Genomic DNA, 13,752 nt, shown 5'->3' on the forward strand with positions numbered 1-13,752 from the left:
AAGATCTTTTATTCACACATACGTATTTTTATCCATCTTTAATTATCGAGATATTTTGGCAAGATATCGTGGTTTATACAATCACGCGAGCTATCATTCGTAACTTCGATATATACGTTGTAGTCCCACATGAATCTCCCTATAGTATACATATTCTAGTATACAGTAGTTCCATGATCGAGAAAACAATATTCACAAGGCAATTCACCATGGTTCCCCGATTATGTCACTTATTTAAGAATTCACGCATCAGTTAACCATGGACTTTACATTATCATCTTGTGACCTGCTGGAACACCCTTCTCAATAGGACTTCCCCAAGTGCCTTTGGGCATGGCTTCCTTCAAACTGGCTGATTGAATGAAATTCTTTTTATAATCAATAGATAAGATTTTGCTTGATCCAGGAACCAATATTCGCTGTTTAGTTTATCACTTCGTGTTAGTATTCATTTTCGAGATGCTCTGGAGGATTGCTAACATTAAGTGCACACGTCGATGCGTACTATGTTTCCAATAGGATAACACACTGTGTTGGGTGATACGTGTTTAGGAGAAGTAATATCAGGGAATATTTTAGCGACGTGAACGACCCTCTTGTGCAATTATGGAAACTATCTATCACGCCTTATTATATTTTGGTGATATAAACCAGGAAACTTCATTAATACAGATATTTACAACTTACATCGTAATAAGAGTTAACTATCATTGGCTGACATAATTTCTGATACATTTACACATTCGTATACACAATTAAATTTTACGAGTCAGTTTTATTGCGACGGCATTGACCTTTATAAGATTAGTTTAACGGTCATTCATCGATATTATATGGTAAAGACACGTAACTTATTAGCACGGATAATGGATTCCGTAATATGACACTTGCACAGTAATTTGCAAGTTTATACGGGGTTTTCGAGAAGAAATAGCTTCATCTCCGGTTTCGCGGTGTTTATATACATATTAATAATCTTTTCTGCTTACAGTAAATTGCTCAATATTCGGCCGGAAAAAGAAGCAATACAAGGATAAATATCTTGCAAAGCACAATGCTGTTTTCGACCAGCTGGATCTGGTGACTTACGAAGAGGTCGTGAAGCTTCCTTGTGAGTTTTATTTGTAGTGTTCTAAGAAAATCTATAAATAAACATAAAATTAATTTGTAATATAAAAATATATAAATCTCTTATTTTTCTACACATTACATTGGTTTGATACCAAATTTATTCCGAAATGCCGTAATATATATCCCGAAGATTTTGTTGAACACGATGCGCCTGACAAAATTTGTGTGACATATCAGAATTTTGAATAAATTAGGGTAAAAATGTCATTTTGGTTTATTTTACCTCAATTTATTTAAAATCCTGATATGTCATACAAAGTTTGTCAACAGCATCGTGTTCAACATGAGAAAAATTTTCGGATTATATACTAGAACACTTCAGTAAAAAGATGATTTTTAATCGAACTGTATGTTATATCCATAATAATTTTATTATTAAAATGTCTCAAAATTTATATTAAATATAATCAGAGCTATAATTTAATTGCATATATTTTATAATACTTATAGGAAATAAATAATCATTAATTTTGTATGTTATATATTACTTTTCTTTGCACATAGATCCTGCCTTCCATCGGAAAACGTTAGTATTATTGGGAGCACATGGCGTCGGTCGTCGACACATAAAAAATGCGATTATTTCCAAAAATCCTGATAAATACGCCTATCCTATTCCGCGTAAGTGTTTCAAATTTTTTAATATAATTTTGAATTAATTAAATGTTAATTTTTATATTAGAAAAATGTGTGAAATTATCAATATATAAAAATCAATATGTTGTAATGATATTATAATGATTATATAAATTATATATATTATATATATAATATAATTATTGGAAGACTTTAAATTAAATATATTCTTTTTATAGATACAACGAGGTCTCAAAAAAGTGAAGAAGAAAATGGTCGTAATTACTATTTCATATCGCATGAGGAAATGATGGCAGATATAAGTGCTAATGAGTACCTCGAATATGGTAAATTATGGTGCCCGTGCAAATTTTTATTTAATATGTTAAAAATAATTAATAAATAATAAAGCAATAATAATTTTTCTTAGAAATTGACATTTATTTAAAAAAAAAACATTGATTATTAATTGTTATTAGGTGCGCAACTTAATTATTAGCCTTTAATTTTAATCGATGAGAATACTTATTCAAATTTATATATTTTTTCTACCGTATAGTCATATTGGAGTATCATCTTTAAGTTTTTAAACGTATTGTAACAGTTGGCGGTTATACTATTCTAATTAAAAAGAAAAGTAGTAAAAGTGATGTTGTTCGAAAAGCAACATTTGAGGTATTGCCTTCTTTTTGTTTTTCAATTAAAATAAGGTACCGCTGAAGCATAAGAAATGATTTGTTCGGTTTTGGGGGAAAATGCTATTTCCTATACCTGTAAATAGTGGTTCCAGGGGTTTAATAGTGGAAATTTCGATCTTCATCATGACATCCGGGACAGCCAAAGTCAACGATAAGAAATTAGAACAATTCTTGGAATAGAACTCTTATCGCACAGTTAGAGCTTGCACAAGAATTTAGAATAACTGAGTTTTATAAATTAATATTAAAGTTTAATGAGAAAAGGCCGAGAATTAAGTTGCGCTAATAATTTAGAATTATAGATAAGTTTCATAATTTTGAAACATTAGAGACAGTATATATTATAAATATTAAAATTTAAATTATTTATTTCAATAACAGGTACGCATGAAGATGCTATGTATGGAACTAAGCTCGATACTATCCGCAAAATTCACGAAGAAGGCAGAATGGCCATATTGGATGTTGAACCGCAGGCACTGAAGGTTTTACGGACTGCTGAATTTGCACCTTACGTCGTTTTCATCTCTGCACCAACAGTAACAGAACTTCCGGATGTAAGTATGAAAATAAATTCACAAGAAGTCTAAAATATTGTGGATATTTTTTGGAAGTCTAAGCTATTGTGGATATTTTTTGGAAACTGTAACTCGCATAACAATTTAACGAATGCATTTTTTTATAATATAAAATTTGTTGGTGTGTACGCGCGCGCGCAGAGAAATATATAATTAAAAATATACATAAAATACAAAGACAAAGTTATACTAAAAACTGAATAAACTTGTTTGTTGTGAGTAGTATTGTAATTCTATACAATAATTAAGAAAATGAAGTATTATATACATAATTGCCCAGATGTCGATTCAACGTTGAAATCATCAAATCGACGTCGAATTGACATCGTTGCGACATCGATTCCATTATCATTTCTCACTGGGTTGATAATGTTCTAATTACACATATTTTATTGTTTTTGTTTAATTTATATATTTATAAAATTTTGTTGGCAATTGCTAATCATTTACTTTTACGTAAAACGAAATAATTTTAGATTGTAAACGTTTACTTTTTACTTTTAAACTACGATGTATAATTAATTAAGAACGGTATGTCTCTCTTTCTATTCCCCCCCCCCCTCTCTCTCTCTCTCTCTCTCTCTCTCTCTCTCTCTCTCTCAAGAATATGCTAATTTACCTTTCCACGGTACATGTTTTCTAACTAAAACATAAACGTACTAGCCTTAAAACGTTTACCGTGTAAACTAAGATTAATGTTTAATAGGATCCATAGTAATTCACACAATACAACGGCAAGTTACAAACTAAAGAGCTTATCAAAGAATATGTGTACACAAATTATCAATATCAGCAAATATTCTCTTTAGCGTATTAGCTGAATGTATCTTGATTCTTGATGTGTGATGCGAGTAGGACTTGCACGGCAATTAAGCAATTAAGCAAACCGTTCAATGATTCTCAAATGAATTCGCTGGATTAATCGAGCAAATAATTATCGCTCCACTTGTTCAGAATGACTAATCGACCGATAACAGTTCGTTATAATACACTTGAGAGGAAATTATTAAAGGATTTTGATGATGACACATAAATATGATTTATATATACATATGTAAAGAATATTGCGTTTTCGATCCTATGTTGGATTATCTATTATCAAATTTACTTCATTATTATAAAAAAAAATATGTAGAATTATTTAAACGTTTAAGTTATTCGGCGTACGAGAATATACGAGACACTCACCAACAAAGAAACGATAGTTAAAATATTTTCGTAGAAAATTACATCGCAAAATTCTATTCTGAACATTTGAATCGATTTTCTATTGAGCAATATATTCTACTATATAAATATGATTGTTATATAAACGTTGTTTTGTGCTTTTAGATTGATGGTTCTTTAGAGCGTTTGACGAGAGAGTCGGATATGTTGAAGCACGCATACGGGCATCTCTTCGATTTGACCATCGTGAACAACGATCTCGAAGACACGATCGCCGAATTGGAGGCTGCGATTGAACGCATTCACACGACACCACAATGGGTGCCCGTTTCTTGGGTCTACTGACAGCGGTCTTCGCCGATTCGTCGCGTTACTACGGATTGCAACGGCTCATCGAGGATGAAGTGATCGCTGGCGCCGAGACGATCATCGTATCACGGTCGACCCTCTCGACGCGAAGATTCGACGTCAGCAGTTACCGACGTTCTACAGAATTACGCCGCAGACAATTACGTCGTGCACGTAGGACGTACTCAACGTATCAGCAAACATACTCGCCGTCGATCGGCTCGACGGTGAAAACGGGTGCATGACTATACGATGGCCGTGTGTTCATGAAATTCTTTCCATCGCTGCATAATTGTTGTTACCAGTCGCGAGACACGAGAAGAGACCAGCGACGTATCGTAGTCATCTTGATCCATCGATGAGTATCGCCGTTGCGTCCGCTACCGAGAAGTCGATCATCCGGAAATGGAACGCGTCATTATCGAAGCACGACGAAAATCAGTGACGGCAATAATGTCGTCACGTGCGTCTAAAAACGGACGCTTTTTCGCGGACCACCAACTCACTCCTCTTTCTTCCTCTGTTCCATCTTCCTCCTTTGAAGATTAAAAGATAAGACAAGGAGCAACACCGATCAGCTGGGACTTCTTTTGAAACGAGACTGCTGAACGAATGTGTGTCTTTCTCTTTTATTCCGCGCAGTTTGTCGCTTCTTTCGACACATTCCTGGCACGGTTTCGACGAATTCACATATGAATTTCTCGTGATTCCACGCTCAAGGCAATCACGTTTACGAACGCGAACTATGTGCAGTGATACGGCAACGCGATAACAAGCATCAAAGAACGTCGCGCAGAATGTGGAAAACCAAAAACGAGAAACAATAGTCGTTCATACTTTCGCGCAGACATCAACTGAGCGGCTGCATCTTCATACTCTTTATCTGCGGAATCTATCGACTTTCCGTAAACTGTAATTGCCTCCTATCATACTTTATCGTAATTACTTAACGAAAAGAAACTAGAAATCTCTTTCGTGCGGCACGGCAGTGCTCATGAATATAATGTGTGTCTGTGTGTGTATGTGTATGTACATACATATATACATACATACATACGTGTGTGTGTGTGTGTGTGTGTGTGTGTGTATGTGTTGTGTGTGTATGTACGAATCTGTGTGTGTGTATACATAGCGAAAGATGATTCTGTCGCAATAATCGAAATCCGCGTTTCTCTGATCGTTTAGTCAAAGGAGAAAAAGAAAAACAAATAGGAACTGGTGTGCTGCCGGCCGTCCGTCATTTAACAGTAACTTTAAGTAGTAGAGAACTTCACCGGTTTCGTCTAGTACTTCTGCTAATATCTAACGAGTGTTCATCTCTCGTCACGGCTACCTCTACCGCGACGAATCTACGCGTATACGCAAGCGCTTCTTTCATCTTTTGTATCTTTCCCAATTGATTGTCGTTTCTTTTTTTTTGTACCTATGTCTCTCCTTTTCTCTCTCTATCGCCCGCCGAACTTCTCTCACCTTTCTACTTTTGACAATCGAGACCGCCGTCGGGGCGAAACGGCTCGTTCGCTCGCTCGCTCGTGCACTCGCCCATCCTATTGCCATTCGTCGTTGCTCACGAGACTATTCGGTCGCAAAATCAAATATTCATCAATGCACCTGACGATCTTATATTTCCTATATACACAAACACACGAAGCCGTACTGCACATCCCAGACGAATGCATGGACGGCGGATACCGATCCGGCAGTGAGAATTATACAAGTGCTTATTCGGAAGCGCTTGTATATATAAGATTATTTAAGTTCGTATAAGACATATACATACATTTACCTACACATACATGCAGGCACGCAAGCACGCAAGTACATAACATACATACACATATGGGCACACGTCAAAACTATGTCACCTCGGTTCGTATTACTTACACCTTCGTACAAAAGCGCATAGTCGAATGACGAGCAAAAACATGGATACTACTATAGGATATTTATAAAACGTAAATTTCAGATAAAAAAATAGATAGTTTACCAACTATATGAAATAATAACATACATCTCTTCAGTTGAGAGATACACACACGTGCATCCACGCGCATCTCTATACATACACCAACCCACACACCGCCCACTTGTCTACACACGCACACAATATACATACATACGCACATACGTACGCACGCAATCGCATGCGCGCGAGTGCAGGTTTACAATATACAGATTTAAAAGCTAGGAAATTAATTTACAAAGGATTAAAAAAAGATTAAATGTATGACTAATTAATATTAAAAAAATTACTAGGAGACTAATAGGTGATTTGCATATGCATATGCTCGTAGAACGAAGGAATGAATGCGTGTATACATGCGGGCGTGGTATGATAGTTTAAAGTTGACAACGTTGCGTTTATCACGGATCTGTTGGAGTTTTGGCTTCATTTCTCTCTCTCTCTTTCTCTCTCTCTCTCTCTCTCTCTCCCCTCTCCATCTCCCTCTCTCTTTTTCTCTCCTCCCCCCTCTCTCTATCTCTCGGTCGTCGCAACGATCTCGAAACATATAGGCAAATTTATATAGGCTTGTGTCTCGTTCCCCCGATGCGTTCTTCCTATTCCGCGTGATCACGGCAGGATAACACGAACCGGTCGTGGGCAGAAGCGCTCGATTATTATATATTTTAGAAACGCATATAAACGAATGGGAGGGTCAGGACGTGTCACGCAATGTCACATTTGCGAGGATCGATAACTATAACATCGGACCACATCGGACAGAAACGATTTTTACAAAGCCAGATATGAATTTGCCAAGTAACGAAAATGCTCGCACAAGAAAAAAATAAGGTTGCCCGTCGGTGTGATAGCGTTCGTATGCGTAAAACATTGCGAAAACGCGAGAAGCATGAATCATAAGTGATTTTGTAATATTTCTTATAAGTTGTAGCTGCCATATTTAGTAATTAAGTACTAGGTGCGTTGAATGATAATCTGACGACTGTTATGCTAATGATAATGATGATAACGACGATGATGATGATAATGATGACAGTGATCATGATGACCGTACGTGCTGCGGCACATGTGTCTCAATTAATTTGGATGAATAGTGCTAAGATATTGAGAGAGACGACGGGTCTAAAGAAAACAATAACAAGTTCATTATAATTATGTAATTATAAATAAGAGGAAGAGATGAAGAATATTATAACACGTTGTTAATTGAATTAATAAAATTAGCCCAAAGTAACGAAGAGACGTTTGATTTGAGCGAAATTTATTGGCGTCTATGTTTTCGTTTCAAAGGATGCTTTCTGGTGATATGGCTTCTTTTAGCTGGTGCTACTGCCGATATAAGCATATCTTCTGAATTGTCCGTCTTATTGCACTGCTTTTGGTCCATAGGGAACATGTACTCCAAGTCAATATCATATCTACGTATTAAAAATTTTTTTTAGTGATCTCGTAAAATAATACAATATAATATTTACTTTAATTCAAGTTTTTAAGTATTTATTAATTTATTATATACGAAATAAGTGTTTTTGGCATGCATAAAAATTTAATCAAGAAATTATTGTTTTCCCCTTTCAAACATTATTAATAAAGTATCTCAGAAATAAAGGACTTTTAAAATTAATGATCCAAATTATATTTATATCTTGAAATATTTTAAAAATTATTGTATCTCGAAGATTATTTTTCGAAAGATGTACGGGTTTAATATGTTCTAAGGAAGCAATTTTACTATAATGAAAATAATATTAAGAGAAATATACCTAGGCAGTTTCTCTCGAAGATAAGAAATGACATTTGCCCCGAGGCTCGCTTCACGGCTCATGATGAAGCTAGATAAATATCTTGGGCTTTTACTCTTTTCAGCACAATGCATTAGTAACGCCCAAGATTTATAATCCGAATCTAATACATATGTATTATACACTCCTTCGTCTGGAAAATATCAAACTCGCTATAAAACAATTCTACGAAAAATTAATATTCATTTCTACTAAATTAAATTATTACAGTGGATGATTCATTCTCAGAAAATATATTTTGCAGAAAGTATATCTTGCAAGAAGTTTACATTTGGTGCTAGTTTTAGATTAACAAGTGTGAGCAAGAGCATAAATAAACAACTTCAACGAAAACGAGCAATATATACATTGTTTATAAGCATTTGTTTCATTTGGATCCTGCTCAACATTATGATAAATTAATTAAAAAATAAATAGAAAAATAAATTGAATAAAAAAAATTGATTAATTAAAAAAAAAATTGAAAATAAATTAGAATAAATCGTTAAAAAAAAAGTAAAATAATATATGAAACTTTTTTTTTCATTATAATAGAAAAATTAAAATTAGGTTGTTGCAAGATAAGTAGCTGTATTTACATGGCAACTCAGCGTGCATCCAATGAGCAGGTAAGTCTGGCGAAGGGATTTTCCACGTGATGTTACCAACGAGCAGCTCGTTAATAGGATCGTCAGTAAAGCTGTAAGTGAAATTCATGGTAACTTCAGCATTTTCGGGTGAAACCGAGAGCTCGGCTCTCATGCATCTGTACACGAGGGCTTCCTCTGAGCTTGCATAGTACTGTACTATGTACCACAATCCGAGAAACTGCAAGAAGCGCAAGACGTCTGTTACGTGCGAATGCATGTAGGCGTGAATCACGCGTGAAACAGGTACAAACAGTTTATTACGCCGTGCCGATTTTATTCGCGCTAACGTATGCTAATAAATGTGTGCGACCAATGGGTCAAGCGATTGCACTCGATAGTAAACGTGCGGTGTTAGAAATACGTTTAAAAATATTTCGTAGATAGATTATCATTTCGTTTCAATTCAAAGACATGATTCATTGAAATTCTCGAATTTGTATTTCTTATAAGTATGTTTCATATTTTTTTTACTTTTTACAATGTGTTATATATTGTTTAATTATTTTATTAATTATATTATTTAAAAGTATACTTGTATAAACTAAACTTTTTCTATATTTAGTACATTAATTTATTTTTAATTGCTTTGAGCTTTTTATAAGAAATTTATTTTTATTAATAATGTTTAACTGTTGCTAAATATAGAAAGAAATTCTATTAGTTTCAAATTTAACATTCGCTAAACTTATTTTTGGTATTCTAAGTTCACATTATTAAATTGAATTTAGAAAAATATTCCGAATATCACAGTATATCTATAGACTTGGCTTCAATCCTATGCTAAACTTAATTTTTGTTATTAATACTCGTATTAAATTCTTTATTACATATCAGTAAAATAAATTTTCATATAAAATAATAATTCTCATCTATTTATTACTATTAAAAAATAAAACTGAAGTACAAAAATAACACTTTATCTTATCTGCAATACCATGCAACAAATTGATGAGACTTATAACGAAAGCGTGAGACACTTCGTTTTGGGTTATCATAAGATATATATATTCGGGTTCAAAGCCTATATCTCTTATAAAGTCACACCCGGTCTAACATGCAATGTAATATTTCCAATACATATAAATTTTTTTATCTTTTAAATTTATATTAAAATTTTGATCTATATTCATACCAAATGAAAACAATACAACAGAAATAGTTTGAAAATAAACTATTTATTTCCATTGTATTCATAAAGAAAATCAAAATCTTTATTTAAACGTAAAAGTTGCATCTTCCTTTCATTTATTCCATTATTTTTCAAAATTGATATAAGGATTAAAACGCATATATCTATGATACACTTCACTTGAAGTACGTATCATCCGAGGTATCATCATTTATGACAGAAGTAAACCAACGGAAATTGTCGCTTCTTTGTAAGTACGTCTGTAGTCTTCCTATAAATACGTATCAAATCTAAAAATAAATCCGCTGAACGTAGGTCTGGAAAGAAAGTCTACGCAAGTACCGCTAAATTCTAATATTCCATATATATTCGCAAATAATATATATTATAAAATTTCAAAGCATCATTTTTGTAAAATGGCTTCTCCTCATTTTTTTGTTTTATTAAAATTTGTTAAACAGTTAATAATGTATACATTGTTAAATATTAGATATTATAATTTGCAATCGCATTTACATTATTTATAGTACACGATTATCGAGGTTCCATTGCAACGTACTTTATTATATATATATTAGAGAACTGAATCAATCAATTTTCCACAGTTTTTAAAACAGAGTTACACAGTTGTACAATTATTTTAACAAAAAACAAAGAGTACATAGGTTTTATTACCACATAATGTAATTTTCGAAAATGAATTTCCTATATAGAAATTAAATATCAGCTCGTCAATTTAGCAGAAGTGTTTTATATTCTGCAAAAAAATATATTAACTAATATAACTTTTATTTTTATTTATTACAAAACTCATAAATTAAAACAGAATATATCTCGTTCTTAGTCATCAAAATGTTTGACTAATTTTCTTTTTGTACAATTAATAATTTTTTAATACATCTAATTCAAAATCTGTTCAGAAGTTAATAGTGTACTTTGAATTTATTCGCGGCTTACTGGTAGGAATACTAATATGATATGTACAGGTATAGGTATGTTTGACAGCTTTATTATTTTCATATCAAATTATGTGTTATTGTTAATTGTATAGTAAACGATAATTTCTACTGCTATTGCACACTGACCCTAATGAATAATCGTGTTCCATATAATTAATATTCAATCGACATATTTGGCAATAGTAAATGTTCATTATCCGCTTCCGAAATCACATCAGCAGCGAATAATATGTCAGTACAGAGTACATTTCATATTATTTCGCACCAATATTATATGCGCGCGCGCGCGTTGAATGAAATGCATCAAACATTTATCTATTCTACATAAAATGATTAATGAATCGGGAAAAATATAATTAAATCATTATTAATCATTATTAATGATGAAAGTGTTAACTTTTATCATTTGACAAAATTGACAATTTAAAGTTTTGCAATTAATACAAAGTTAATTTTGAACTATAAAAGTAACTGTAATATTATAAAGACTTTCTTTTTTTAATAAAAATTAATTATAATGTAACTTATTTTATTCGAAGAGTCTATAATCGATTTTGAAAGACTTTTTTTTCCGAAAAGCTAATTTTTTATCAAGAAATGAAAATTAAATATTCGCAATTTCCAAATATAGATATATATATATAATATGGCTATAAATATTTTAAGTACATGTTTTAATGAAAGAGCGATCTACAAAATTTCCACGGTTCCGGAAACGAGTTCAAATTGTTGATTTATTACTGTATGTACATGAGACCCACTCTTTGTATTTATTATACAAGTATAAACAATGGTGATTTAAATGAACGAATCGGGAACTGTAAATCGTTCGATCTTCCATCGTTGTAAATCGCAGAAGATTCTATACCTCGGATATGTCAAAGTTGCGTATTCCCTTCACTTTTGGGCACTTGGTTTTATCCTCCCGTCTCTTCCAAACGCTGCCGACGTCGCCGACGAGAAATCCGATGACGATCAGCGTTATTGTCAACCAGCAGAATCCCGAACGTCGTCTCGTTCCGGGATGCATCTTTACCGCGCATTCAGATTCCGCTCACGATAAACGGTACAAGCTGATCGGCTGGGTCGGCGCGCGACGTCTCTCCTCGACTGTCGAGGCTTTCTCAGCGACTAGAGGCCACGTACATACCGAATGTACGAAGAACGGACGCGCGGTTCATGACTATTACACGGACGAAGAGGGGGTGGCCACTATCACGTTCCTCCCTTTGCATTCTTGCTGTTCCTTCGTTTTCAATCGGCAACTTGTTCCGCACGTACAATCCTCATAACTAGCGCCGGCTGGGACCCAGGACTCGTAGGCGTGATCGCCGTTTATAGCTAAAGAGACACGCTATATTCTCGAGTCACTCGTTTTCTCCTGAATATTGTTCTGCTCTCTCTGACTTTATTCCCCCGAGTGGGACCAGTGAAAGACCACATTTGCAACATTTTTGCGATCCTTTCGCGATTGTGAAGTTTACGATCGTGTTATATTTCTCGTAAAAAAATTGAATTATATTCGTACTAATGATAGTCGACGTGGTGATCTCGCAAAAAAATACACAAAATTAATACATGAAATAATATTATGCGTGTATAAAGATAAACATTGCAGAAATAGAGACAATATTTTTCAGTTATCGACATGATGGTAATAATTTTATTATTTAAATCAATATACAACAAATAAATAAACAGAATTTTTATTTTAATTTATATTTTGAATATAATACACTCCGGTATAATGATATGAAAAAAAGATTTCTATAATTCAAATGTGAATCAACAAGAAAATAATACACACGTATTTATAATATATCGTCTTACATTTTTTATACATTATAAAATGTATATATAAATACATATTTAAATGAGATGTATACATAGCTAATTCGTGTAGTATGCATAGGTATATTCATATAGTATACATAAATATACATAGGTATATCTCCATTAAACAATAACACACTTAGCACTGATTAATTTGAATATATTGGACGTGACGCGTGGAATATATAATTGATGTGTACAAATTAAGATAAAGAAGTAGCAAATGTGTAACCGATGCACTTTACCATAAAATTGTTTTCCTGTAGGTTAAGAACATGTAAACTGATTAGCTGGTTTTCGCAAAACATTTTTTCTAATTACTTTAGAGGTGCTGTCAAAGTAAATTTTTTATAAAAAAATAGATAAGATTTTTAAGAGATGATACTTTAATAATGACTTCAAAGTGATGAAGATAACATTTTAATTATAAAGATGAAACATCATTGAAAACATTATTAGTTTATGGGTGAATTTAAATGCATTTACAGCATTGCAGTAATTAATAATTATTATAATTCTATAAAGTGTTTGAAATAGAAAGTTAGTATCACTTCAAGTACGGCAATTCAGTGCTACGATTATTAATCGCCATCCAATGATTCACACAGAAGTGTGTATAAAACTTAAGTTGACTTACTTCAACTTACAGCAAATAATAAAGTCAAAAATAGCCATGATAACTTAATGATTTATTTATCCATTTGTGGTAACTTTTTATATCGTTCAAGTACATGTGTACATATATACATATGATATGTATTGATTAGTATTCACCATGCACAACTGAAAATCGATTCGGTAATAGTACAATACCTCTTTGAACTGATATCAATATGCAGTAATCAACTTGAAATAAACGTGTTTAACATATTAATACGAAAAATATTTTATTTATGTATTACATAACGAATTGTGATTATATTTGGTTATAATTATAAT

At 32.9% G+C, this 13,752-nt stretch overlaps 2 protein-coding genes across 3 annotated transcripts in view; one reads left to right on the plus strand and one right to left on the minus strand.

Moving 5' to 3' along the window:
* LOC108777422 (peripheral plasma membrane protein CASK) overlaps nucleotides 1-5,550 on the plus strand; it is a 112,477-nt gene extending 106,927 nt beyond the window's left edge. Inside the window, exons 7-11 of one of the 2 annotated variants that reach the window (XM_018544298.1) lie at nucleotides 992-1,111; nucleotides 1,636-1,752; nucleotides 1,947-2,054; nucleotides 2,787-2,962; nucleotides 4,316-5,550. In XM_018544298.1, the coding sequence (XP_018399800.1) occupies nucleotides 992-1,111; nucleotides 1,636-1,752; nucleotides 1,947-2,054; nucleotides 2,787-2,962; nucleotides 4,316-4,495 (701 nt within the window). In that variant the 3' untranslated portion in view covers nucleotides 4,496-5,550. The remainder of the gene's footprint in view (nucleotides 1-991; nucleotides 1,112-1,635; nucleotides 1,753-1,946; nucleotides 2,055-2,786; nucleotides 2,963-4,315) is intronic. The other variant, XM_018544296.1, reaches the window with a different exon arrangement.
* Nucleotides 5,551-7,667: 2,117 nt separating this feature from the next.
* On the minus strand, nucleotides 7,668-12,098 carry Karl (lipocalin/cytosolic fatty acid-binding protein Karl). The gene is made up of 4 exons (XM_018544301.1): nucleotides 11,849-12,098; nucleotides 8,842-9,070; nucleotides 8,225-8,396; nucleotides 7,668-7,879 (listed from the first exon to the last, which is right to left on the minus strand). Exons 1-4 carry the CDS (start codon nucleotides 12,008-12,010, stop codon nucleotides 7,723-7,725), a joined length of 720 nt encoding a protein of 239 aa, XP_018399803.1. The 5' UTR covers nucleotides 12,011-12,098; the 3' UTR covers nucleotides 7,668-7,722.
* Nucleotides 12,099-13,752: the final 1,654 nt, after the last annotated feature.

Source organism: Cyphomyrmex costatus, unplaced genomic scaffold (assembly GCF_001594065.2).
Source record: "Cyphomyrmex costatus isolate MS0001 unplaced genomic scaffold, Ccosl1.0 scaffold43, whole genome shotgun sequence".
In the NCBI taxonomy this organism is placed as follows: domain Eukaryota; kingdom Metazoa; phylum Arthropoda; class Insecta; order Hymenoptera; family Formicidae; genus Cyphomyrmex; species Cyphomyrmex costatus.

Excerpts from the sequence above, each read along its gene's own strand:
- Karl (XM_018544301.1), bottom strand. The coding sequence starts at position 12,010 with ATGCATCCCGGAACGAGACGACGTTCGGGATTCTGCTGGTTGACAATA. Across the intron at positions 8,397-8,841 it reads GATGCACGCTGAGTTGCCAT|ACGAAGGAGTGTATAATACA; the intron begins GTAAATACAGCT and ends GATATTTTCCAG. Across the intron at positions 7,880-8,224 it reads CTTCGAGAGAAACTGCCTAG|ATATGATATTGACTTGGAGT; the intron begins GTATATTTCTCT and ends TTTAATACGTAG.